Here is a 27985-nt window from a genome sequence, read left to right on the forward strand (position 1 = left end):
AAGAGTCACTTCACACAGTCAGATGTCAGGATGCTGACAATCCTTTTGATCACCCCTAGCTCTTGGCAGATAGTCATGGGAATGTGTCCAGAAATCACTTACCTCACAAAACCTTTCAAACCCCACCAATCTCATGACATTGAAAACCAAGCCTGGTTTTTGGTCATTTTTATGAAAGTTAAATTTACAGTCAGGGTAAAAGACGTGAAGACACACACTGGAAGCAAGGAAGCAATGACAGGTAAGGAACTGAAGATATCTGGAAGGACGATGCTGGGAAGCACTAGATTAAGAGTTCTGGTTAAAATCTCATTAATAGGAACCAGTGTCAAGAAAAGCTACGTTTATTGAAAAGTCTTTTGCAAGTAGGAAAAAAAAACAATTTTATTTTAGATTAATGGCAGTTGCAACTTGTGGTATTTTTGGCAGATGTGATGTTACAGCTCAGGGAATCATAGAACCATAGAACCATGGACTGGCTTGGGTTGGAAGGGATCTTAAAGATCATCTGTTTACAAATCCCGCACCAAGTACAGAGATGACACCCACTCGATCTGGTTACCCAGGGTCCCATCCAACTTGACCTTGAACCATCATCATACAAAGATAGTGTCCTGGGCAATCTGCTTTAGGTGGACCTGCTTGAGCAGTGGGGTTTGATCAGATGACTTCTAGATGTACATGCCAACATCAACCTTTCTGTGATCTGTCATTTCTGTGGCAAAAGCCTGTAGATACTTCAAAGCCAAATAATGGGCACAGCTTCCATTTCAGGTAGCACAGGACTAAACAGAAATCAGATCAACTAAGTCCAACCCCCCTGTCATGGGCAGGAACACTTTCCACTAGACCATGATGCTCAAAGCCTGTGGTGGAGGTGAGGCTCCACCTCAGCTGTTTTCTCACCCCCCCTCCTCAAAGTAGAAGGGGAAGAAAATACAATAAAAAGGCTTAAGGGTTGAGATAAGGATGAGATCACTCAACAACTATCATGATGGGTGAAACAGACTCAGAGTAGGGAGACAGTAACATTTCCCACTCTGTTTTTCCACTCTGTTCTCATAATCATAGTATGCCTACTCTTTCCCTAAGTGAGGATCTTTCATTATTCACCATGGAAGGTATTGAAGACACACTGGAAGGATATCATAGGAATGCGAGATGGCTCTGATCATAGCCCAGATATAATATATTTTTTTTCTGTTTCAAATGCAAAGCCATTATCAGAATCACAGAATCACAAAAATACTGAATCAGAGTTGTAGGCGTTGGAAGGGACCTCAAGAGATCATCGGGCAATAGCAAGCAAGAGCAAGCAAGGAACTGAAGATGTCTGTAAGGATGAAGCTGGGAAGCACTAGATTAAGATTAAATCTCATTTAATCTTTATGTTTAAAATCTCATAAACATGAACCAGTGTCAAGAAAAGCTGGTTTAATTAGAAAGTCTTTTGCAAGCAGGAAAAAAAATTAGATTAATGACAGTTGCAGCCTGTGGTATATTTTGGTGTGCTATGGGTGGCAAAGCAGATGTGAGGTTACAGCTCATCGAATCACAGAAACATTGAATCAGAGAAGGCTTTGGTTGGAAGAGATCTTAAAGATCACCTGTTTACAAATCCTGCACCAAGGGCAGAGATGACACCCACTAGATCAGGTTGCCCAGGGTCCCATCCAACTTGACCCTGAACCATACTTTATGAAGATATGGTCCTGGGCAATCGGCTTTAGGTGCACCTGCTTCAGCAGTGGGTTTTGATCAGATGACCTCCAGACGTACATGCCAACATCAAACTTTTTGTGATCTGTCATTTCTGTGGCAAAAAAAATGTAGAATCTTCAAAGCCAAATACTGGACACAGATTCCACTACAGGTAACAGGATTAAGTGAAAAAGAGTTCACCTGCATCCACCTGCTCTGACATGCATACGGACACCTCCCACAAAGCTCCATCCAAGCATGACTTGTACTTTTCCAAGGATGACATACCCATAGCTTCACTGGGCAACCTCTTCCAATGTCTTACCGTCTAAATCTAATTCCCTCCAAACATCTAAATTAAATCTCCCTTTTTTTTTAGTTGAAAACCATTCCCCTTTGTCCTATATCTATCTGCTCATGTAAAATTGCTTTCTCTCTCTCTCTCTCTCTTTATTTTATTTTATTTTTAATATGTCTCCTTGAAGTCCTGAAAGGCTGCAACAAGGTCTCCCCAGAGCCTTCTATTCTACAGGCTGAAGAGGTTCTCCAGCCCTCTGATCATCTTCACAACCCTTCTGTTCACCCTCTCTAAGAGATCCAAATCTTTCTTGTGCTGGGGGCCCCAGACCTAGATGAAGTACTGCAAGTGGGGCCTTACAAGGGCAGGGCAGAGGGTGACAATCAACTCCCTTAACTTGCAAGCTACTCCTCTGTTGATGTAGGCCAAGATGCAACTTGCCTACTGGGCTGCAAGCACACACTGCTGGCTCATGCTGAGCTTTTCGTCCACCAGAACCCCCAAGTCCTTCTCTGCAGGGCTGCTCTCAATATGTTCTGCTCCCAGTCTGTCCTCATGTCTTGGATTGCCCTGATCCAGGTGCAGCACCTTGCACTTGGACTTGTTGAATCTCATTAGGTTCGCACAGACCCTCTTCTCCAGTTTGTCTGGATCCCTTTCGATGGCATCCCTTCCTTCTGATGTATCAGCTGCACTACTCAGCTTGGTGTCATCTGCAAACTTACTGAGAGTGTGCTCAATCCCACTGTCTACGTCACTGAAAGATATTAAGATATACCAGTCCCAAGACAGATTCCAGAGGGACACAACACATCACCGACCTCCACCTTGACATAGAGTCATTGACCAAAACTGTACGGATTCCTCCCTCCCTCCCTCCCTCCCTCCCTCCCTCCCTCCCTCCCTCCCTCCCTCCCTCCCTCCCTCCCTCCCTCCCTCCCTCCCTCCCGTTATCCAATTCATTATCCACCAAGTGTTTCACCCTTCAAATCCATATCTCTCCAATTTAGAGATAAGTATTTTATGAGGAACCATGTCAAAGGCCTTACATACATGCAGATTGATGGCATTGGTCAGTCTTCCTTTGTCAGCTGATGCCGTCACTTCCACCAGAGTCAAGCATGACTACTCTTGGTGAGGCCATGCTGGCTGTCTGTACTGGGTCTGGCTGGAATGTTAACTTTCACGGCAGCAGCCCTTACAGTGCCGTACTCTGCACTTGTAGCTGGAACAGCAGTGTTATCACACCAGTGTTGTGTCTACTGCTGAGCAGCAGTGGCACAGCATCGGGCCTTTCTCTAACCCTCCTAGAGGGTGGGCAAAAAGTGAGGAGAGAAACATCACTAGGGCAGCTGACCTAAACCAATCAAAGGGATATTCCATACCATGTGATGTCACACTCAGCAATAAAAGGTGGAAACAGGAAGAAGAGGGGAGGAGTGGGCTCTCGTTGGAAAAACTTTGGTCCTCCTCTCGAACACCGGCTGCGTGCGTTGAGGCCCTGCTTCAAGGACGTGGTCAAACATCACTCATTTGTGGGAAGTAGAGTAATTTCTTTCCTCTGCACTTCCATATAGCCTTCATTTATTTTATTTGTTTGTTTTCCTCCCTTCTTTTTATTTTTTCCCTTTCCCCCTCCCTTTTCCCCTTTCCCTTTTTATTTCCCTTTAGTTAAATTGTTTAGTTCATAATAATCTTTCTTCAATTATTAGAATTATTTCTCTTTAATTAAATTATCCTTATCTCAACCCGTTAGTTCTTTGCTTTACTTCTCCCCCTCCTCATCTAAAGGAGGGGGAGTGAGAGAGCGGTTGTGGGGTTTAGCTGCCCAGCACGGTAAAACCACCACACTGTCTCAGATTACCTCCTTGTCTTACATGTGCCTTGACATTGCTTCCAGGAAAAATCTGTTCCATGATCTCCCCAGGCATGGAGGTGGGGCTCACTGTTTTGTAGTTCCCTGGGTCCTCCTATCTGACCTTTATAAAAACAGGAGTGATGTTTCTCTACCAGTCACCAAGGATTTCACCTGATTGCCATGACTTTTCACAGATGATGGAGAGTGGCTTGTCAACTATGTCGTTGCCCAGATGCTTGGCCACCTTGTTCAGGGATGAATGTTATCTACCCATCAGAAAGCCACAGACCCTCAGAGCTTGACACCCCCCAAAAGTAATGCAGCCCCCCAGGCGGCGCTCTGGGGGGAACATACTGCCACCCAGGTGTCAGGCTGCAAGGTATGCCCAACTCTCACACCAGCTCAGGACAGCACGAGCAAGCAAAACTGTGGGAGGGACATCCAGGTAGAGGCACTCCTCCACCTATTGACAGAACTCAGGGAATGGGTGAAGAGGCTGAGGAGTACCAGGGAGTCCAAGAGAGAGACAGACTACTGGAGCCACTCCCTACCTTCCCTGAGACAGGCCCAGCAGGCATAAGGAAAACACACGTTGGAGGACTGTATCATCTCTCCACCTGGCTGAAAGCACTGAACTAGAGGATAAGGGCCAGTGGCAACAAGTCCCTGCATGGTGTGGCAGGTTGGTACCCCTCAAATGCTTTGCACAAATCCAGGTAGATGATGTCAGTTGCTCTTCCTCTATCCACCAATGTTATAATGCCAAGGTAGAAGGACACCAGATTTGTCAGGCAATGATCTGCCCTTTTGAAGCCACATTGGATGTCACATTGTGTGCCTTAGTATAGTTTCCAGGAGTATGATCTGTATGATCTTGCCAGGCACACAGGTGAGACTGAAAGGCCTGCAGATCCCTGGGTCTTGGCAGTGTTTTCCCCCTTCCAGTCAGCATGTACTTCACTGGACTGCCATGATGTATGCAAGTCTATGGGGCCAGGTGGGATCCACCTGAGGGTGCTGAGGGAGCTGGTGAAAGTGTTCATTGAGCCACTTTCCATCATTTATCAGCAGTCCTTGTTATCAGGGTAGGTCTCAGTTGACTAGCACCTAGAAAATGTGACATTCATCTACAAGAAGGGCTGGAGGGATGATCCGGGAAACTACAGGCCTGTCAGTCTGCCCTCGGTGCTGGGAAAGCTCATGGGGCAGATTATCTTGAGTATCATCATGCAGGGCAACCAGGCAATCAGGCCTAGTCAGCATGGGTTTTCCAAAGGCAGTTCCTGCTTGAGGAACCAGATCTCCTTTTATGACAAGGTTATGTGCTCAGTTGAAGAGGGAAAGGCTGTGGATGTGGTCTACCTAGACTTCAGTAAGGCTCTTGAAACCATTTCCCGCAGCATGCTCCTGGAGGAGCTGCATGCTCAAGGCTTGAATTGGTGTACACTTCATTGGGTTAAAATCTGGCTGGGTGGCCAGACCCAAAGAGTCATGGTGAATGGAGTTCCATTTCAGTTGGAGGCCAGTCACCAGTGGTACCACCGAGGCTTATTACTGTCCCAGTACTCAGGACATGTCAGTGCTCAGGACATGTCCCCCTCTTATCTGCCCTTGTGAGGCCTGACTTGGAGTACTACATCCAGGTGGGGGTGAAAGGGAGAACTTGAAAAAGATGGTTGATGAAGGCAAATAAAGGAGAAAACACACCATTTGAATGCCATGACACCTAAGTTGTTGTATCTTGTCTTGTATCCAGAGGCAACAGAATAAACTTCTGTTTGTGAACTTGCCACCTTAGCCATATTCAGGGAATCTTCACATAAGTAGTATTTTGGGAGAAATCTTGCCACGGATTCCACTCACATGTGATGAAAATTAGAGAGCTCATTATATTCTTTGTGACAAGATGAAATGCTAAGCATTTTCATAATTCTTATCATTCTGAGCTCTAACGATTGCATTTTCTGTGTTCGCTGGACTGCAAAAAAAACAGGAATTCAGCCTCTCTTACTATAGCTGTAGTCTTTTCAGTACAATAGGTATGAGATCCTTGTCTAATATCATCTATCATTTCATTGTAATAAGGGTTCTTAATAAATTTTTAATAACCACAATTTTACCAACTGTTAAGTGTGGTTTGTTACTAACTCTTAGGACAGAAGATGGAAGAATGCCTGATGGCTGAGATTAGGTCGAGTCAAGAAGAAATGAAGAATTTACTGGATCATAAGTTTATAAGTATCCACCAACATCTCAAAACATAATCTCATGGTCCTCTTTTGGTGTTGAAATCTCAGATCAAGGCAGTTGCCAGCAGTTTGACATCCCTCAGAGAAAACCTTGGCCATGGGTTTGAAATACAAGAAGTTCTAATAGGCAAGGAGCAAATGAACAAGAGACTAGATGAATCAGACCAGATACCACCTAGAAACACATATTGGAAGAAATTAACAAACAAGCAAGACAATCTCACCTAAAACTAGACAATTCTGCAGGCACATTTAGATGAACTTCCTTTTCTAACTAGCACTCTAAACCTCATAAAACTACACAGACACAGCAGTGCTTCTCCCTCAGCAGGCATCCACGTGCCTCTCTTCCATCAGCCTGTGAAAGGCCTGAAAGAGAAGCTGCCTGCAAATCCTGTCCTATGAAATAGCAGGTAATCAGAACCCCTTTACTATTATTCTGCTACTTGCCCCATGCACAGCGGTCAAGTGCAGGAAGTGCTCCTATAGGATATGGATGACAGCTAGGAATGTAGATGTAGTGAGACTCTAAGTAGAGCTCTTGAGACCAAGTCTGCCTATATTACAAGGCATGGCTTCCAATATCAAGGGAACAAACCATGGGTTTATTCCCTTCTCTCTAGCTTGTTTGTGTATGTTTTGGTGACTCTCCAATCACAATAAATAAACCATCCTGTGGGTAGCCATCCTGTATGTGTGTCTATCTCAGTCCCTCAGTATCCCAGAATCTCCTTGATGATCATGCTTCTAACACGAACTTCAGAATGAGCACCAACACTCACTTAGTTCTCAACAACTACTCCATACCAAGAATTGCTGAAAACTCTGGAGGTTCTGTTACATTAAGTTCAAATATTAACTCTTGCTAATGATCTTATCTTGTAAGAATATTCCTACTTGTCTAAAGGGCTAAAGGGCTTGAACAGAAAATTCTAGTGCCCTGGATGGGGAAAGGGGTGTGGGAGGCTGTGGGAGGAGAAGCAAGACAGGTTCGTATGAGGCTGCCAAAGGTCCTGGTCTTCGCTAGGATAGTTCTTCTTCTTCTTAATAATTTCTATGGTGCTGTGTTTTAGATTTAGGATAAGACTAATGTTCATAACACTCTGATGTTTTAAATGATGCAAAGCTGTCCTCACAATAAGTTGAGGATTTTTATGTTTTTATGCTGCCCTGCCTGTGAGGAGAGTGAGGGTGCACAAGAAGCTGGGAATGGAGACAACAAGGACAGCTGACCCAAACTAAGGAAAAGGATATTCCACAACATCAAGCTGAACCATCTAATCTGGAGGGAGTTGTCCAAGGGGGCTGCAGTTGCTGAGGGACTGGCTGCTAGTGAGCAATTACACTGTGCATCATTTGTTTTCCATCATTCTTTTATTTCCTATTAAATGTCATTTCAGCTCATGAGTTTTGCTTTTCTATTTCCAGATTGTCTCCCTTGTCCCATGTCAGGGAGACACTGGGCAAATGACTGTCTGTTGCTTAGCTGCCTGACAGACTAATCCACAACACAAGTTAATATTTCATAAAATTACCATCAAAAGTCCAGGAAAAGCAATCTAAGAAACCCTGATAAGTGCTACAAATGACTTTTGTACTTTAAATAGTTCCTTGAGGGGAGGTATGATATGGCAGTAAATAGCAGAGGATTTCAGATAGGGCTTTCAAACATTACAAGTGGCAACTCTTGTCAGTTTCAAAAGAGGACAATCTTCTCTTATTTACAGAAGACATCTAGAACACAGCTGCTGACATGTTACATCTGGAAATCACTGCTTGCATAGGCAGGTCAAAGCTTCTTAAAACCGTTTCACAAATTATTCCGAATCTAGAAGGTTTCTTTCACCACTGAATTTTCTATGACGTTCTGTAAAGGGAATGATAGAAAAATGTAGATATGGTCCTATTGGGCCAACAGAGGCATCCCTAACAATGCACAATAAAAAGGTTTCTTTTCAAAAAGTAATTTGTCTCCGTGGTGATATCAGAGGGGAAAACCATTTCTGAAAGTACAGCTATATTGCTCTTAGTGACTGGTCTTCTTTGGGTAGGAGCCGTTCATATGTTATCTGTACCAGAGGCATATTCAAGATAACTCCAAGCACACGTCATGTATTTCCTGCAACCTTTCTTCCTCAGATTACCTGCAGGCATTCCTTAGAGAGTCACAACACTAAATCTTATCCAAGGGTGAGGTTTCCAAGGGTGATAAAAACTCTTCTGCCACTCAGGTGCCCAGGTGTCAACATTTTTTTAGAGCCCTCTTCCCTGTAACTGTGTAAAGTCCAAGAGCACTGAAGGCTGCCCATAACTGTGCCGTCATACTGCAAGTGAAAGCCAGTCAGGTCAGGAGTGACACAGATGAGATGAGGATTTTCTGAAGGTACGTTATAGCATTTTTATATATATCCAAAGTTTTGTATATATCCACAGTTATTCTTTAAGAATGTATCACTCTGTTGTACTGTTTCCAGGAAAAAAAAAAAAAAAAACCCTGAAAATGTAGAGTGTGCTATGTTACCTTTGATTTTCCTTCTTGGCTATCAGAAAATAAATTAATAATTTGATATTGGGAAGAACTTCTTTACTGAAAGGGTTGTTAGGCATTGGAATAGGCTGCCCAGGGAAGTGGTTCAGTCACCATCCCTGGAGGTCTTTAAAAGACGTTTAGATTTAAAGCTTAGTGATATGGTTTAGTGGAGGAGTTGTTAGTGTTAGGTGAGAGGTTGGACTCAGTGATCTTGGAGGTCTCTTCCAACCTAGATGATTCTGTGATTCATTGATTAATTATTAAGAAGTTTGAAGGAATACAGCTTTCACTAACTGTGTTCAAGCATGTCTAGTGTTTATATATATTGGATTTTAAGGCATTTTCAAATTTGCATTCGAAAATGAAATGAAATTGAGAAAAGAAAGTTGATCAGAAGTACACATGCACTTGTCATCATAAGTTGTTTGTCTGTGACAAAAAGTAAGCCAAGGCATGGCAAGGTATGAATGCAAAATCAATGAGGGGAACAATTCTTTCCTCTGTTTCTCATAGGGGATTTCTCCCTCCAAGAGTCAGTTCACCTTGCAGAAAAGTTTCAGTTGCTCAGGGTGGGTACTCCAGTTGCAGAAGAAGACACTGCTTGAAACTGTGTTTCCACAAAGTTATTTTCAAGTCTTTTTGTCATCTGTTTGTGGGAGTTTCTGTTGCTTTCAGAACTACTGAGATGGGAAGTATCTTATCTCTGTGGTGCTCTTTCCTGTCATGGTTACTTTGGGCATTAATTGCCCTGAGGAGGACTTATGTCTCTGGGCCTAGGACTTAAAGTATCTCCATGAGGAGAACATGTTTCTCAGTGTCCTTCCTGAGACTGTGTGCAGAGGTTTACATGCTTGAGAAAGCAGAGTCACTAACTCACTTGCAGGGGTGCAGTTCATACCTCTGTCATGGGGGCCTGGCATCTTTCGGGAGGCCCTTGGTTACTGGAGACCTCCTCAGCAGCCTAGCAGGTCTGACTCAGTAATCCATGAGACCTGGACTCTGAAGGCTCCTCTTCAGGGTTCCTCTTCCTCCCTTCAATAAAAGTACACTTGTGAGCTGAAGACCCGTTTCCTATGTGATTGTTCCTATGCTTACATTGTACATTTTCATCACTCGTTCTTTAGAATAAGGATGTTTCTGAAATTGCATCCTCTGGGACTGTGCTGTCATCTGGGACTGGCTTTCTTTCAAATTTCCCTTCAGATGTGATGCTGTAACTAGGTGGAAATCTGTGCTGCCTTTTCTGTCTCAAAAATCAATGTTCTGATATATAAACGGTGCATTTTAGGAAATACATTACTGAAGCCAGAGTTTGTGCCTCCCCTGCAGGATGCACAAAGCACACATCAGGAAATCAGAGTTCAGACATGACAAAGAGAAGGTTCTTCTGAGATGGGTTGATATGAGTTGCCTACATAGAGGCACATACATTCAATTTCACAAACACATCCTTGGAGTTTTATTCATTGTCAGGAAGGGAATACAGGGGTGGCCTCTGAGGGATGAGACTAGTGTCTGCCTTATGCCAGACAGAGCCTGTTCCAGCCAGCTGAAGGTGATGGAAACTGAAGGCCATGGAGAGGAAACATGATGAGCAGTTCTGGGAGAAGAGCTTATTTTATAATCAGCTAACTATAAAATCAGAAGAGATCAGCTTCCATCAGAACAGAGACATGTCTTTGAGCACAGGTTATTGTTGTTTCTTCACAGAAACAAAAGTGGCAGCAAACAAAAGGAGCACATTGAATCAAAGCAGGAGGTTGTGTGGAGAGACTCTTTTTCTGAGAAGATAGTGAAAAAGATGGAGAAGGAACTAGGTAAGCAGAGGAATCCCCAAGAAGGCCTTCAACGGCCTGGAAGCAAAAGCTGGTCCACTGGGAAACCTTCTTGTGAACTTTTCCTCGGTGTGTTCTCAAAGGAAGAAGCAGCATGAGCCCCCTGAAAACTTCCCAGCATGGGCTGCTGCACTTAGACTCTGGGGCACTTCACAGAGCATCAAGGCCCTGAGAGCATAATTGGAGCTCCATGGTAGGATACATTGGCCCAAACCCAAGACATTGCTATTACGACCATGTTTCACAGGACCCTAGGGTTCTTGGGATGCTGACATGACCTGTTCTTCCCCGAAAGCTGTGCAAATACGTTCTTGTCCTTCCTTCAGGGAAAGTCTTGGCTAAATGTCATCTTTCCTATCTTTTCATATGAACCTTATGTTAAGAACATGAGACCAAGATACCATGTATCCAAGAGCTAAGGAAAACATTTCAGTCTCCAAGTAAGTACACAGGATCCAACTCCTCTTGACCGCAGTGTTCCTTGGGAACATCTCGGGTGGGGTGGATCACTGTGGAGAGAAGTGAGCACCTGTGGGATTGACTTCTCTGAGCTAGTTATCCACAGAAGCCCTTCCAATCCACAGCAGAGGGCTTTGCCTTTGGGAAGGGATAGATTTCATGCTAGGGGCACACTTTGCTGCTGTCAGGCACATCCTACTCCAGCAGAGTGTACTGCTGTGATGGGGAGTGGAAAGTTTTCAAGGAATGAGCTCAGAGGAAGATGCTGGGAGGGGTAAAAGGTCATTGAAAGATTTCCCTCCTTTGTAGTAAGATAAGGAGGACTGTTTCAAGCCTTTGTGGGACTTCCCTCATACAAATGGTGCAAGCCAAAGGGGTCCTCCTTTGAATTTAAATTGGGGTATTGAGCCACAGTTGAGAGCCAAGTCCTTGTGGATAAGGTAAGGAACTAACCAAAGTAATGACTTCCTTAGAATCAGTGAGATGTGAGAGTGGAGCTCAGCTGTGATGTCAACCATTTCATTCAGCTGATTATAAAATCAGAAGAGGTCAGCTTCCATCAGAACAGACACTGGACATGCCTTTGAGCACAGGTTACTCTTGAGAACGCCTCTGTCTCAAAGTGCTTGGGTAACACACAGATCACACCTGGACCATTCTCAGAGTTGGTCAAACATTTCTATGGGAAAATCCTGTTGCGCAGAGGAGAGCAAGAGTTAAGGAAAAGGATGGGTGTTCATTACCTGCCCGTAGCTCATACTGTTGCTCCAGCTGAAACAAGCAAACATATGGCAACCACACACACACAAGAGAGAACTAAGTGGGAATTCCCTGGAAAGGATAGGATTTCAGAGCCTTTGCACATTGTCCTTGCAGAGAGTGGGTCTCAGCCTCTTGGGTGTGTCATCAGCATCTCAACAATTGTTGTTTCTTCACAGAAATGAAAGGGGCAGTAAAGACGAGGAGCACCCCTGAATCGATGCAGAAGGTTATGAAGATTCGTCCTTTTGTGAAGATAGCGGAACAAATGGAGAACAAGAAAGGTGAGCAGAGCCATGCCCAAGAAGGCCTTCAACGGCCTGGAAGCAAAAGCTGGTCCACTGGGAAACCTTCTTGTGAACTTTTCCTCGGTGTGTTCTCAAAGGAAGGAGCAGCATGAGTCCCCTGAAAACTTCCCAGCATGGGCTGCTGCACTTAGACTCTGGGGCACTTCACAGAGCATCAAGGCCCTGAGAGCATAATTGGAGCTCCATGGTAGGATACATTGGCCCAAACCCAAGACATTGCTATTACGACCATGTTTCACAGGACCCTAGGGTTCTTGGGATGCTGACATGACCTGTTCTTCCCCGAAAGCTGTGCAAATACGTTCTTGTCCTTCCTTCAGGGAAAGTCTTGGCTAAATGTCATCTTTCCTATCTTTTCATATGAACCTTATGTTAAGAACATGAGACCAAGATACCATGTATCCAAGAGCTAAGGAAAACATTTCAGTCTCCAAGTAAGTACACAGGATCCAACTCCTCTTGACCGCAGTGTTCCTTGGGAACATCTCGGGTGGGGTGGATCACTGTGGAGAGAAGTGAGCACCTGTGGGATTGACTTCTCTGAGCTAGTTATCCACAGAAGCCCTTCCAATCCACAGCAGAGGGCTTTGCCTTTGGGAAGGGATAGATTTCATGCTAGGGGCACACTTTGCTGCTGTCAGGCACATCCTACTCCAGCAGAGTGTACTGCTGTGATGGGGAGTGGAAAGTTTTCAAGGAATGAGCTCAGAGGAAGATGCTGGGAGGGGTAAAAGGTCATTGAAAGATTTCCCTCCTTTGTAGTAAGATAAGGAGGACTGTTTCAAGCCTTTGTGGGACTTCCCTCATACAAATGGTGCAAGCCAAAGGGGTCCTCCTTTGAATTTAAATTGGGGTATTGAGCCACAGTTGAGAGCCAAGTCCTTGTGGATAAGGTAAGGAACTAACCAAAGTAATGACTTCCTTAGAATCAGTGAGATGTGAGAGTGGAGCTCAGCTGTGATGTCAACCATTTCATTCAGCTGATTATAAAATCAGAAGAGGTCAGCTTCCATCAGAACAGACACTGGACATGCCTTTGAGCACAGGTTACTCTTGAGAACGCCTCTGTCTCAAAGTGCTTGGGTAACACACAGATCACACCTGGACCATTCTCAGAGTTGGTCAAACATTTCTATGGGAAAATCCTGTTGCGCAGAGGAGAGCAAGAGTTAAGGAAAAGGATGGGTGTTCATTACCTGCCCGTAGCTCATACTGTTGCTCCAGCTGAAACAAGCAAACATATGGCAACCACACACACACAAGAGAGAACTAAGTGGGAATTCCCTGGAAAGGATAGGATTTCAGAGCCTTTGCACATTGTCCTTGCAGAGAGTGGGTCTCAGCCTCTTGGGTGTGTCATCAGCATCTCAACAATTGTTGTTTCTTCACAGAAATGAAAGGGGCAGTAAAGACGAGGAGCACCCCTGAATCGATGCAGAAGGTTATGAAGATTCGTCCTTTTGTGAAGATAGCGGAACAAATGGAGAACAAGAAAGGTGAGCAGAGCCATGCCCAAGAAGGCCTTCAACGGCCTGGAAGCAAAAGCTGGTCCACTGGGAAACCTTCTTGTGAACTTTTCCTCGGTGTGTTCTCAAAGGAAGGAGCAGCATGAGTCCCCTGAAAACTTCCCAGCATGGGCTGCTGCACTTAGACTCTGGGGCACTTCACAGAGCATCAAGGCCCTGAGAGCATAATTGGAGCTCCATGGTAGGATACATTGGCCCAAACCCAAGACATTGCTATTACGACCATGTTTCACAGGACCCTAGGGTTCTTGGGATGCTGACATGACCTGTTCTTCCCCGAAAGCTGTGCAAATACGTTCTTGTCCTTCCTTCAGGGAAAGTCTTGGCTAAATGTCATCTTTCCTATCTTTTCATATGAACCTTATGTTAAGAACATGAGACCAAGATACCATGTATCCAAGAGCTAAGGAAAACATTTCAGTCTCCAAGTAAGTACACAGGATCCAACTCCTCTTGACCGCAGTGTTCCTTGGGAACATCTCGGGTGGGGTGGATCACTGTGGAGAGAAGTGAGCACCTGTGGGATTGACTTCTCTGAGCTAGTTATCCACAGAAGCCCTTCCAATCCACAGCAGAGGGCTTTGCCTTTGGGAAGGGATAGATTTCATGCTAGGGGCACACTTTGCTGCTGTCAGGCACATCCTACTCCAGCAGAGTGTACTGCTGTGATGGGGAGTGGAAAGTTTTCAAGGAATGAGCTCAGAGGAAGATGCTGGGAGGGGTAAAAGGTCATTGAAAGATTTCCCTCCTTTGTAGTAAGATAAGGAGGACTGTTTCAAGCCTTTGTGGGACTTCCCTCATACAAATGGTGCAAGCCAAAGGGGTCCTCCTTTGAATTTAAATTGGGGTATTGAGCCACAGTTGAGAGCCAAGTCCTTGTGGATAAGGTAAGGAACTAACCAAAGTAATGACTTCCTTAGAATCAGTGAGATGTGAGAGTGGAGCTCAGCTGTGATGTCAACCATTTCATTCAGCTGATTATAAAATCAGAAGAGGTCAGCTTCCATCAGAACAGACACTGGACATGCCTTTGAGCACAGGTTACTCTTGAGAACGCCTCTGTCTCAAAGAGCTTGTTCTGGGAAGGGGAAGCATTCAGGTGGCACACAAAGAAGCGCGTGCTTAAAAACAGCCAGATTGCACTTGGACCATCCTCCAGCTCAGTATAGTATTTCTAGGGGGAAAAGCCTGTTGCGCAGAGGAGAGCAAGAGTTAAGGAAAAGGATGGGCGTTCGCTACCTGCCCGTAGCTCATACTGTTGCTCCAGCTGAAACAAGCAAACATATGGTAACCACACACACACACACAAGAGAGACCTAAGTGGGAATCCCCTGGGAAGGATAGGATTTCAGAGCCTTTGGACATTGTCCTTGCAGAGGGGTGGTCTCAACCTCCAGGACGCGCTGCCAGCATCTCAGCAGTTGCTGTTTCTTCACAAAAACAAAAGGGGGCAGCAAAGACTAGGAGCGCCCCCGAGTCGATGCAGAAGGCTATGGAGATTCCCCGTTTTGTGAGGATAGTGGAAGAAATGGAGAATGAGACGGGTGAGCAGAGCCATCCCCAAGCAGGCCTTCAACTGCCTGAAAGCAAGAGCTGGTCCACAGGGAAACCTTCCTGTGAACTCCTCTGGAGTATGTCCTCAAAATAAAAAGCAGCATGAACCCCCTGACACTGTAAACCCCCCTTCTTGTGGTGAGGGCCCCAAAACTGAACACAGCATTCAAGTTGCATCCTCATCAGAGGGACAGTCTCTTCCCTAGTCCTGTTGGCCACGTTATTTCTGATAGAAAATAGGGTGGATTGGGATGGGTTGGGTGGATTGATAAGTCTGAGTATATCCATCTTCTGTGGGACGGGGTGCTTAGCAACGTGTCCTCCCTTCCAACTGTCTACTTAGAGAGTCCCCAAAGAAAGAGAATGCTGAGTGTGGGCATCTGTCTGCAGGACGAGCACACCATATGCTGCGGAGGTTTTCGGGCAGTGGTATAGTGTTGCTGGTGGTTTTGTTTGTGGCGGAAGGCTTTGGAGCAGGAGCGATAGTGAGGGACGGGGATGTGGCGGGAAGTCTGAAAAGTGGTGGCTGGAGGTGGAGAGGCTGGATCACCAAGCAGCTCTGCCTGATTTGGTGAGGCGCAAGGATTGGGCTGGTGGCAATGATCCCTGCCAGAGTCAGAGGGATGCTAGGGGTAGTTGGAAGGGGCGTGACCCAAGACCTCCCTCAGAGGCATCTGCTGTGCACATTGAGGTGGACAGTCCCAGAAGGCACTGCCTTCTAACTCATGTGTCTTGACGTGACTTGTTTTCTTCTTCTCTGGTGTGCACGGTGACTGTGCAGAGGACCTCTGAGCAATAGAGGGTGAGTCTTTCTAATTGCCCACAAGGATTCCCTGAGGGCATACAGGCCTTGGAGGAGGCGAGTGACTACAGCTGCACCAGCAATGGCAGCTGCCCCTGAACCTGCACCACGATCGAGTGAGCCAGTGTGCCAGGGTCAGAGTTCCAACTGGTGTTCCCTACCTTTGGATTTGTCGTAGAAATGCCTAGTGGCCACTAGAGAAACAAGGGACATTTTTAACGCCAAACTCTCTTGCAGGTGCTAGCTCTGCAGCTCCTCAGCAGGCAGTCCCGGTGAGAAGGATGAAGACTCCCCATGCAGGTGAGGGCCTGGCTTCATGCATGCTGTCTGGAGGCAAAGGGAAGCGGAGAGGCTGGGAGCAGTGCACTTGTCTTGGGATGAATGAGAAGAGCACTGCTGGGTGCCTTCCTCTGCTTCCCGGGGTCCCATCCTACCTTGAAATCCCCAGTGCTGCTTCACGGATCCTACTTCACTGCTGGGAAGGTCTCCAGCAAGGCCAGCTTTCAGAGATTTGGAATCTTTGTAAGGGCTTCTCCGGAGGTTTCCACCTCTCTGGCCACACTTTGGGAGAGGTCGTGTCTCCCCTGTGCAATGCAGACAGTTCTAGCTCGGTGGGCTGTCGTGGTTCCGCTCGAGTGGGCAGCCGAGCTCCACCACAGCCGCTCTCTCACTCCCCCTCCTCAAAGAGGACTGGGGAGAAAATATGTGAAAAGGGCTCAAGGATTGAGATAAGGACGAGAAAATCACGCAATAATTAGTGTAACGGGCAAACCAGACTCAGCGTAAGAAGACAGATAGTAAGATTTATTACTCATTACTAACAAGCTAGAGAAGTGAGAAACAAAGGAAAGAAACCAAAAGCACCTCCCCCCCCATCCACCCTCTTCCACCTCCTCCCCCCGAGCGGCGCAGGGGAACGGGGGAATGGGGGTTATGGTCAGTCTACAGCACTTCTTCTCTGCCGCTCCTTCTCGGTCACTCTCGTCCCCTGTGCTGTGGGGTCCCACCCACGGGATGCAGTCCTTGACGAACTGATCCGGAGTGGGCTTCCCACAGTCAGCAGCTCTTCCAGAACTGCTCCAGATATGGGTCCGTACCACGGGGTCCATCCCTCAGGAGAAAACTGCTCCAACCTGGCTCCCCCACGGGCAGCAGCTCTTGCCAGATCACCTGCTCCTGCGTGGTCTCCTCTCCACGGGCTACAGGTCCGGCCCGGAATCTGCTCCGGCAGGGGTCTTCCACAGGCGGCAGCCTCCGTCGGTGCAGGGCCACCTGCTCCACCGTGGTCTCCTCCACGGGCTGCAGCGTGGAACTCTGCTCCACCGTGGTACTCCATGGGCTGCAGGGGGACATCCTGCTTCACCATGGTCCTCACCACAGGCCGCAGGGGACTTCTGCTCCGGCGCCTGGAGCACCTCTCCCCCTCCTTCTACACTGACCTTGGCACCTGCAAGGCTGTTTCTCACTCCCTTGACTCTCCCGGCTGCTGTGTGGCGCAGCGTTTTTTTCCCTGTCTTAAATATGCTCTCACAGAGGCGCAAAACAACATCGCTTATTGGCTCAGATCTGGAAAACAACGGGGCCCTTCCCAAACATGGGGCGGCTTCTAGATCTTTCTCACAGAAACCACCCCTATGGCCCCCTGCTACCAACACCTTGCCACGTAAACCCACTACATGGGCACAGAGGGCTCGGGCATCCTCCGCCTCCGCCCGGCTCTCTTTGTGCATTTGCTGCTCCTTCTGGGATGGCAGCTGGTGTGGCACACTGCCAGAGAGGAGGAACCTGTGGAGGTCTGTCATGCTAAAGGCCCACCCCAGCACTGTGAAACCATTGCTCTTGGAAAAAGCACAGTAAGCCTTCTCCATCGCCTGTCCCGAGCACAAAGCACTCCCCGCTCTGCCTTCAGCTTTACCTGTGCACGTGTCAGGAATGGTCATGCCCTTGGAGAGAACCCACTGGGAGGAGGAGAGGGGGTTCTGATTAACTCTCAGGGGTGGACCACCATGCAAGAGGAACACCAAAGGCAAGGAAGAGCTCTAGCTTTTGAAGGCATATAGGAGTTGAGAGAAGAGGGTCGGACGTCTCTGCACATCGGCAGAAGCTGCCAGACGGTGAGCGAAATAGTTGCTAGCCTTAGCAGAGATGCCTGCTGACCTTTGCTGTGTTCTCGTCTGGAACTTTCGCCTTCCCCCACACAGTCCCTACCAAAGTCCTGGATCAAGCACACATCTTTGACATCGTCCATGTCCTATGCTAGCCCAGTGTACGGCTGCAATTGGTAGTGGAAGGCTTGTGCACGATGAGCTCGTATGAAGATGCTGGGCAGTTGGCATGTCACTTCTCTTGTTCCTTTTCACTCAGACAGCAAAGGAGGAATCTCTCTCCTTGGCGTGAGGGTCCTATCAAATAGCCACGTCAAGGCTGTGTGTGAGATTCAATCACTGCACCGGCAAGGGAGTGGACTCTTCCATTGTAAACCGTCTTGCAGGTAGGAGCTGCCCAAATGCTCTGCTCTCCTACACAGTCAAGGGAAGACTCAACTTGGTTGTGTTTTGACCCTGGCTGGCAGCTGAACACCACAGAGGCCCTCACTCGCTCTGCCCAAGTGGGATGCAGGAGAGAATCCAAAAGCTAGAAGTGTAGGAAATCACGTGTTTGAGATAACGTCGGTTGAATAGGTAAAGCCCAAACTCCTTTTTCATCCTCAGTCCAAAACTCAGCACCATACTAGCTCCAATAATGAAAATTCACTCTATCCCAGAGAAAACCTGGGCAGCCTTGCAGGGGAGGGCCAAGGCTGACCCGAACTACCCACAAAGAAAATCTGTCCTGGAAGAACAGTGTGTGGAGGGCTGCCTGAAGGGCCCACAGCAGGGAAATGACAGAAGCTTACCGCTCCAGAAATTCTGGCTTCCAAGGACCTCCAGCAAGTGCTTTGTCATATCAACTGTCCCCGTGCAAATAAGCTGGACCCCAGGCTGCCAGTGCGCAGTGCAGTTTCCCAGCACAGAGCAGGACAGCCTGCACTGTGTGGAATGCCCTCTTCCCTGTGCTGTAAGGCAAGATCTTCTCTTTCCTCTGCTCTTCCCGGGGGGGGGGAATGCTTGCAAAGAAAGTCCTTCCCTGGACAAAGGCTTGGAAATCAGCATAGCTGGGGCCCCCTCTGCGGACGTGGCTTTAGTTTGTGAGGAATGGGTTTCCTCTGAATTATAATGAGGGTCGTCAGCTGCAGACGAGAGCCAAGTCCTTGTGGATAAGGCAAGGAACTAACCAAAGTAACGATTTCCTGAGGAGCAGCAACGTGGGAGAGTGGAGCTCAGCTGGGATGTCCACCATGACATTCAGCTGATTATAAAATCAGAAGAGGTCAGCTTCCATCAGAACAGACACTGGACATGCCTTTGAGCACAGGTTACTCGTGAGAACGCCTCTGTCTCAAAGAGCTTGTTCTGGGAAGGGGAAGCATTCAGGTGGCACACAAAGAAGCGCGTGCTTAAAAACAGCCAGATTGCACTTGGACCATCCTCCAGCTCAGTATAGTATTTCTAGGGGGAAAAGCCTGTTGCGCAGAGGAGAGCAAGAGTTAAGGAAAAGGATGGGCGTTCGCTACCTGCCCGTAGCTCATACTGTTGCTCCAGCTGAAACAAGCAAACATATGGTAACCACACACACACACACAAGAGAGACCTAAGTGGGAATCCCCTGGGAAGGATAGGATTTCAGAGCCTTTGGACATTGTCCTTGCAGAGGGGTGGTCTCAACCTCCAGGACGCGCTGCCAGCATCTCAGCAATTGCTGTTTCTTCACAAAAACAAAAGGGGGCAGCAAAGACTAGGAGCGCCCCCGAGTCGATGCAGAAGGCTATGGAGATTCCCCGTTTTGTGAGGATAGTGGAAGAAATGGAGAATGAGACGGGTGAGCAGAGCCATCCCCAAGCAGGCCTTCAACTGCCTGAAAGCAAGAGCTGGTCCACAGGGAAACCTTCCTGTGAACTCCTCTGGAGTATGTCCTCAAAATAAAAAGCAGCATGAACCCCCTGACACTGTAAACCCCCCTTCTTGTGGTGAGGGCCCCAAAACTGAACACAGCATTCAAGTTGCATCCTCATCAGAGGGACAGTCTCTTCCCTAGTCCTGTTGGCCACGTTATTTCTGATAGAAAATAGGGTGGATTGGGATGGGTTGGGTGGATTGATAAGTCTGAGTATATCCATCTTCTGTGGGACGGGGTGCTTAGCAACGTGTCCTCCCTTCCAACTGTCTACTTAGAGAGTCCCCAAAGAAAGAGAATGCTGAGTGTGGGCATCTGTCTGCAGGACGAGCACACCATATGCTGCGGAGGTTTTCGGGCAGTGGTATAGTGTTGCTGGTGGTTTTGTTTGTGGCGGAAGGCTTTGGAGCAGGAGCGATAGTGAGGGACGGGGATGTGGCGGGAAGTCTGAAAAGTGGTGGCTGGAGGTGGAGAGGCTGGATCACCAAGCAGCTCTGCCTGATTTGGTGAGGCGCAAGGATTGGGCTGGTGGCAATGATCCCTGCCAGAGTCAGAGGGATGCTAGGGGTAGTTGGAAGGGGCGTGACCCAAGACCTCCCTCAGAGGCATCTGCTGTGCACATTGAGGTGGACAGTCCCAGAAGGCACTGCCTTCTAACTCATGTGTCTTGACGTGACTTGTTTTCTTCTTCTCTGGTGTGCACGGTGACTGTGCAGAGGACCTCTGAGCAATAGAGGGTGAGTCTTTCTAATTGCCCACAAGGATTCCCTGAGGGCATACAGGCCTTGGAGGAGGCGAGTGACTACAGCTGCACCAGCAATGGCAGCTGCCCCTGAACCTGCACCACGATCGAGTGAGCCAGTGTGCCAGGGTCAGAGTTCCAACTGGTGTTCCCTACCTTTGGATTTGTCGTAGAAATGCCTAGTGGCCACTAGAGAAACAAGGGACATTTTTAACGCCAAACTCTCTTGCAGGTGCTAGCTCTGCAGCTCCTCAGCAGGCAGTCCCGGTGAGAAGGATGAAGACTCCCCATGCAGGTGAGGGCCTGGCTTCATGCATGCTGTCTGGAGGCAAAGGGAAGCGGAGAGGCTGGGAGCAGTGCACTTGTCTTGGGATGAATGAGAAGAGCACTGCTGGGTGCCTTCCTCTGCTTCCCGGGGTCCCATCCTACCTTGAAATCCCCAGTGCTGCTTCACGGATCCTACTTCACTGCTGGGAAGGTCTCCAGCAAGGCCAGCTTTCAGAGATTTGGAATCTTTGTAAGGGCTTCTCCGGAGGTTTCCACCTCTCTGGCCACACTTTGGGAGAGGTCGTGTCTCCCCTGTGCAATGCAGACAGTTCTAGCTCGGTGGGCTGTCGTGGTTCCGCTCGAGTGGGCAGCCGAGCTCCACCACAGCCGCTCTCTCACTCCCCCTCCTCAAAGAGGACTGGGGAGAAAATATGTGAAAAGGGCTCAAGGATTGAGATAAGGACGAGAAAATCACGCAATAATTAGTGTAACGGGCAAACCAGACTCAGCGTAAGAAGACAGATAGTAAGATTTATTACTCATTACTAACAAGCTAGAGAAGTGAGAAACAAAGGAAAGAAACCAAAAGCACCTCCCCCCCCATCCACCCTCTTCCACCTCCTCCCCCCGAGCGGCGCAGGGGAACGGGGGAATGGGGGTTATGGTCAGTCTACAGCACTTCTTCTCTGCCGCTCCTTCTCGGTCACTCTCGTCCCCTGTGCTGTGGGGTCCCACCCACGGGATGCAGTCCTTGACGAACTGATCCGGAGTGGGCTTCCCACAGTCAGCAGCTCTTCCAGAACTGCTCCAGATATGGGTCCGTACCACGGGGTCCATCCCTCAGGAGAAAACTGCTCCAACCTGGCTCCCCCACGGGCAGCAGCTCCTGCCAGATCACCTGCTCCTGCGTGGTCTCCTCTCCACGGGCTACAGGTCCGGCCCGGAATCTGCTCCGGCAGGGGTCTTCCACAGGCGGCAGCCTCCGTCGGTGCAGGGCCACCTGCTCCACCGTGGTCTCCTCCACGGGCTGCAGCGTGGAACTCTGCTCCACCGTGGTACTCCATGGGCTGCAGGGGGACATCCTGCTTCACCATGGTCCTCACCACAGGCCGCAGGGGACTTCTGCTCCGGCGCCTGGAGCACCTCTCCCCCTCCTTCTACACTGACCTTGGCACCTGCAAGGCTGTTTCTCACTCCCTTGACTCTCCCGGCTGCTGTGTGGCGCAGCGTTTTTTTCCCTGTCTTAAATATGCTCTCACAGAGGCGCAAAACAACATCGCTTATTGGCTCAGATCTGGAAAACAACGGGGCCCTTCCCAAACATGGGGCGGCTTCTAGATCTTTCTCACAGAAACCACCCCTATGGCCCCCTGCTACCAACACCTTGCCACGTAAACCCACTACATGGGCACAGAGGGCTCGGGCATCCTCCGCCTCCGCCCGGCTCTCTTTGTGCATTTGCTGCTCCTTCTGGGATGGCAGCTGGTGTGGCACACTGCCAGAGAGGAGGAACCTGTGGAGGTCTGTCATGCTAAAGGCCCACCCCAGCACTGTGAAACCATTGCTCTTGGAAAAAGCACAGTAAGCCTTCTCCATCGCCTGTCCCGAGCACAAAGCACTCCCCGCTCTGCCTTCAGCTTTACCTGTGCACGTGTCAGGAATGGTCATGCCCTTGGAGAGAACCCACTGGGAGGAGGAGAGGGGGTTCTGATTAACTCTCAGGGGTGGACCACCATGCAAGAGGAACACCAAAGGCAAGGAAGAGCTCTAGCTTTTGAAGGCATATAGGAGTTGAGAGAAGAGGGTCGGACGTCTCTGCACATCGGCAGAAGCTGCCAGACGGTGAGCGAAATAGTTGCTAGCCTTAGCAGAGATGCCTGCTGACCTTTGCTGTGTTCTCGTCTGGAACTTTCGCCTTCCCCCACACAGTCCCTACCAAAGTCCTGGATCAAGCACACATCTTTGACATCGTCCATGTCCTATGCTAGCCCAGTGTACGGCTGCAATTGGTAGTGGAAGGCTTGTGCACGATGAGCTCGTATGAAGATGCTGGGCAGTTGGCATGTCACTTCTCTTGTTCCTTTTCACTCAGACAGCAAAGGAGGAATCTCTCTCCTTGGCGTGAGGGTCCTATCAAATAGCCAGGTCAAGGCTGTGTGTGAGATTCAATCACTGCACCGGCAAGGGAGTGGACTCTTCCATTGTAAACCGTCTTGCAGGTAGGAGCTGCCCAAATGCTCTGCTCTCCTACACAGTCAAGGGAAGACTCAACTTGGTTGTGTTTTGACCCTGGCTGGCAGCTGAACACCACAGAGGCCCTCACTCGCTCTGCCCAAGTGGGATGCAGGAGAGAATCCAAAAGCTAGAAGTGTAGGAAATCACGTGTTTGAGATAACGTCGGTTGAATAGGTAAAGCCCAAACTCCTTTTTCATCCTCAGTCCAAAACTCAGCACCATACTAGCTCCAATAATGAAAATTCACTCTATCCCAGAGAAAACCTGGGCAGCCTTGCAGGGGAGGGCCAAGGCTGACCCGAACTACCCACAAAGAAAATCTGTCCTGGAAGAACAGTGTGTGGAGGGCTGCCTGAAGGGCCCACAGCAGGGAAATGACAGAAGCTTACCGCTCCAGAAATTCTGGCTTCCAAGGACCTCCAGCAAGTGCTTTGTCATATCAACTGTCCCCGTGCAAATAAGCTGGACCCCAGGCTGCCAGTGCGCAGTGCAGTTTCCCAGCACAGAGCAGGACAGCCTGCACTGTGTGGAATGCCCTCTTCCCTGTGCTGTAAGGCAAGATCTTCTCTTTCCTCTGCTCTTCCCGGGGGGGGGGAATGCTTGCAAAGAAAGTCCTTCCCTGGACAAAGGCTTGGAAATCAGCATAGCTGGGGCCCCCTCTGCGGACGTGGCTTTGGTTTGTGAGGAATGGGTTTCCTCTGAATTATAATGAGGGTCGTCAGCTGCAGACGAGAGCCAAGTCCTTGTGGATAAGGCAAGGAACTAACCAAAGTAACGATTTCCTGAGGAGCAGCAACGTGGGAGAGTGGAGCTCAGCTGGGATGTCCACCATGACATTCAGCTGATTATAAAATCAGAAGAGGTCAGCTTCCATCAGAACAGACACTGGACATGCCTTTGAGCACAGGTTACTCGTGAGAACGCCTCTGTCTCAAAGAGCTTGTTCTGGGAAGGGGAAGCATTCAGGTGGCACACAAAGAAGCGCGTGCTTAAAAACAGCCAGATTGCACTTGGACCATCCTCCAGCTCAGTATAGTATTTCTAGGGGGAAAAGCCTGTTGCGCAGAGGAGAGCAAGAGTTAAGGAAAAGGATGGGCGTTCGCTACCTGCCCGTAGCTCATACTGTTGCTCCAGCTGAAACAAGCAAACATATGGTAACCACACACACACACACAAGAGAGACCTAAGTGGGAATCCCCTGGGAAGGATAGGATTTCAGAGCCTTTGGACATTGTCCTTGCAGAGGGGTGGTCTCAACCTCCAGGACGCGCTGCCAGCATCTCAGCAATTGCTGTTTCTTCACAAAAACAAAAGGGGGCAGCAAAGACTAGGAGCGCCCCCGAGTCGATGCAGAAGGCTATGGAGATTCCCCGTTTTGTGAGGATAGTGGAAGAAATGGAGAATGAGACGGGTGAGCAGAGCCATCCCCAAGCAGGCCTTCAACTGCCTGAAAGCAAGAGCTGGTCCACAGGGAAACCTTCCTGTGAACTCCTCTGGAGTATGTCCTCAAAATAAAAAGCAGCATGAACCCCCTGACACTGTAAACCCCCCTTCTTGTGGTGAGGGCCCCAAAACTGAACACAGCATTCAAGTTGCATCCTCATCAGAGGGACAGTCTCTTCCCTAGTCCTGTTGGCCACGTTATTTCTGATAGAAAATAGGGTGGATTGGGATGGGTTGGGTGGATTGATAAGTCTGAGTATATCCATCTTCTGTGGGACGGGGTGCTTAGCAACGTGTCCTCCCTTCCAACTGTCTACTTAGAGAGTCCCCAAAGAAAGAGAATGCTGAGTGTGGGCATCTGTCTGCAGGACGAGCACACCATATGCTGCAGAGGTTTTCGGGCAGTGGTATAGTGTTGCTGGTGGTTTTGTTTGTGGCGGAAGGCTTTGGAGCAGGAGCGATAGTGAGGGACGGGGATGTGGCGGGAAGTCTGAAAAGTGGTGGCTGGAGGTGGAGAGGCTGGATCACCAAGCAGCCCTGCCTGATTTGGTGAGGCGCAAGGATTGGGCTGGTGACAATGATCCCTGCCAGAGTCAGAGGGATGCTAGGGGTAGTTGGAAGGGGCGTGACCCAAGACCTCCCTCAGAGGCATCTGCTGTGCACATTGAGGTGGACAGTCCCAGAAGGCACTGCCTTCTAACTCATGTGTCTTGACGTGACTTGTTTTCTTCTTCTCTGGTGTGCACGGTGACTGTGCAGAGGACCTCTGAGCAATAGAGGGTGAGTCTTTCTAATTGCCCACAAGGATTCCCTGAGGGCATACAGGCCTTGGAGGAGGCGAGTGACTACAGCTGCACCAGCAATGGCAGCTGCCCCTGAACCTGCACCACGATCGAGTGAGCCAGTGTGCCAGGGTCAGAGTTCCAACTGGTGTTCCCTACCTTTGGATTTGTCGTAGAAATGCCTAGTGGCCACTAGAGAAACAAGGGACATTTTTAACGCCAAACTCTCTTGCAGGTGCTAGCTCTGCAGCTCCTCAGCAGGCAGTCCCGGTGAGAAGGATGAAGACTCCCCATGCAGGTGAGGGCCTGGCTTCATGCATGCTGTCTGGAGGCAAAGGGAAGCGGAGAGGCTGGGAGCAGTGCACTTGTCTTGGGATGAATGAGAAGAGCACTGCTGGGTGCCTTCCTCTGCTTCCCGGGGTCCCATCCTACCTTGAAATCCCCAGTGCTGCTTCACGGATCCTACTTCACTGCTGGGAAGGTCTCCAGCAAGGCCAGCTTTCAGAGATTTGGAATCTTTGTAAGGGCTTCTCCGGAGGTTTCCACCTCTCTGGCCACACTTTGGGAGAGGTCGTGTCTCCCCTGTGCAATGCAGACAGTTCTAGCTCGGTGGGCTGTCGTGGTTCCGCTCGAGTGGGCAGCCGAGCTCCACCACAGCCGCTCTCTCACTCCCCCTCCTCAAAGAGGACTGGGGAGAAAATATGTGAAAAGGGCTCAAGGATTGAGATAAGGACGAGAAAATCACGCAATAATTAGTGTAACGGGCAAACCAGACTCAGCGTAAGAAGACAGATAGTAAGATTTATTACTCATTACTAACAAGCTAGAGAAGTGAGAAACAAAGGAAAGAAACCAAAAGCACCTCCCCCCCCATCCACCCTCTTCCACCTCCTCCCCCCGAGCGGCGCAGGGGAACGGGGGAATGGGGGTTATGGTCAGTCTACAGCACTTCTTCTCTGCCGCTCCTTCTCGGTCACTCTCGTCCCCTGTGCTGTGGGGTCCCACCCACGGGATGCAGTCCTTGACGAACTGATCCGGAGTGGGCTTCCCACAGTCAGCAGCTCTTCCAGAACTGCTCCAGATATGGGTCCGTACCACGGGGTCCATCCCTCAGGAGAAAACTGCTCCAACCTGGCTCCCCCACGGGCAGCAGCTCCTGCCAGATCACCTGCTCCTGCGTGGTCTCCTCTCCACGGGCTACAGGTCCGGCCCGGAATCTGCTCCGGCAGGGGTCTTCCACAGGCGGCAGCCTCCGTCGGTGCAGGGCCACCTGCTCCACCGTGGTCTCCTCCACGGGCTGCAGCGTGGAACTCTGCTCCACCGTGGTACTCCATGGGCTGCAGGGGGACATCCTGCTTCACCATGGTCCTCACCACAGGCCGCAGGGGACTTCTGCTCCGGCGCCTGGAGCACCTCTCCCCCTCCTTCTACACTGACCTTGGCACCTGCAAGGCTGTTTCTCACTCCCTTGACTCTCCCGGCTGCTGTGTGGCGCAGCGTTTTTTTCCCTGTCTTAAATATGCTCTCACAGAGGCGCAAAACAACATCGCTTATTGGCTCAGATCTGGAAAACAACGGGGCCCTTCCCAAACATGGGGCGGCTTCTAGATCTTTCTCACAGAAACCACCCCTATGGCCCCCTGCTACCAACACCTTGCCACGTAAACCCACTACATGGGCACAGAGGGCTCGGGCATCCTCCGCCTCCGCCCGGCTCTCTTTGTGCATTTGCTGCTCCTTCTGGGATGGCAGCTGGTGTGGCACACTGCCAGAGAGGAGGAACCTGTGGAGGTCTGTCATGCTAAAGGCCCACCCCAGCACTGTGAAACCATTGCTCTTGGAAAAAGCACAGTAAGCCTTCTCCATCGCCTGTCCCGAGCACAAAGCACTCACCGCTCTGCCTTCAGCTTTACCTGTGCACGTGTCAGGAATGGTCATGCCCTTGGAGAGAACCCACTGGGAGGAGGAGAGGGGGTTCTGATTAACTCTCAGGGGTGGACCACCATGCAAGAGGAACACCAAAGGCAAGGAAGAGCTCTAGCTTTTGAAGGCATATAGGAGTTGAGAGAAGAGGGTCGGACGTCTCTGCACATCGGCAGAAGCTGCCAGACGGTGAGCGAAATAGTTGCTAGCCTTAGCAGAGATGCCTGCTGACCTTTGCTGTGTTCTCGTCTGGAACTTTCGCCTTCCCCCACACAGTCCCTACCAAAGTCCTGGATCAAGCACACATCTTTGACATCGTCCATGTCCTATGCTAGCCCAGTGTACGGCTGCAATTGGTAGTGGAAGGCTTGTGCACGATGAGCTCGTATGAAGATGCTGGGCAGTTGGCATGTCACTTCTCTTGTTCCTTTTCACTCAGACAGCAAAGGAGGAATCTCTCTCCTTGGCGTGAGGGTCCTATCAAATAGCCACGTCAAGGCTGTGTGTGAGATTCAATCACTGCACCGGCAAGGGAGTGGACTCTTCCATTGTAAACCGTCTTGCAGGTAGGAGCTGCCCAAATGCTCTGCTCTCCTACACAGTCAAGGGAAGACTCAACTTGGTTGTGTTTTGACCCTGGCTGGCAGCTGAACACCACAGAGGCCCTCACTCGCTCTGCCCAAGTGGGATGCAGGAGAGAATCCAAAAGCTAGAAGTGTAG

General features: G+C 49.3%; 1 protein-coding gene and 1 long non-coding RNA gene across 7 annotated transcripts in view; both read left to right on the forward strand.

Moving 5' to 3' along the window:
* LOC137846090 (E3 ubiquitin-protein ligase TRIM39-like) overlaps window positions 1-27985 on the forward strand; it is a 284383-nt gene that overhangs the window by 175940 nt on the left and 80458 nt on the right. For 4 of the 6 annotated variants that reach the window (XM_068663767.1, XM_068663769.1, XM_068663770.1 and 1 more), the window contains 3 exons: window positions 11869-11973; window positions 13389-13493; window positions 16117-16179. In XM_068663767.1, coding sequence (XP_068519868.1) covers window positions 11869-11973; window positions 13389-13493; window positions 16117-16179 — 273 coding nt within the window. Of the gene's footprint in view, window positions 1-8336; window positions 8490-10346; window positions 10454-11868; window positions 11974-13388; window positions 13494-16116; window positions 16180-27985 lie in introns of those variants that run through there. The other 2 variants (XM_068663771.1, XM_068663772.1) reach the window with 2 other exon arrangements.
* On the forward strand, window positions 19074-24924 carry LOC137846144 (uncharacterized). The gene is made up of 3 exons (XR_011090410.1): window positions 19074-19797; window positions 20847-20909; window positions 22974-24924. It is a non-coding gene; the product is annotated as an uncharacterized lncRNA (long non-coding RNA).

This window comes from Anas acuta, chromosome 30, assembly GCF_963932015.1.
Source record: "Anas acuta chromosome 30, bAnaAcu1.1, whole genome shotgun sequence".
Lineage (NCBI taxonomy): Eukaryota > Metazoa > Chordata > Aves > Anseriformes > Anatidae > Anas > Anas acuta.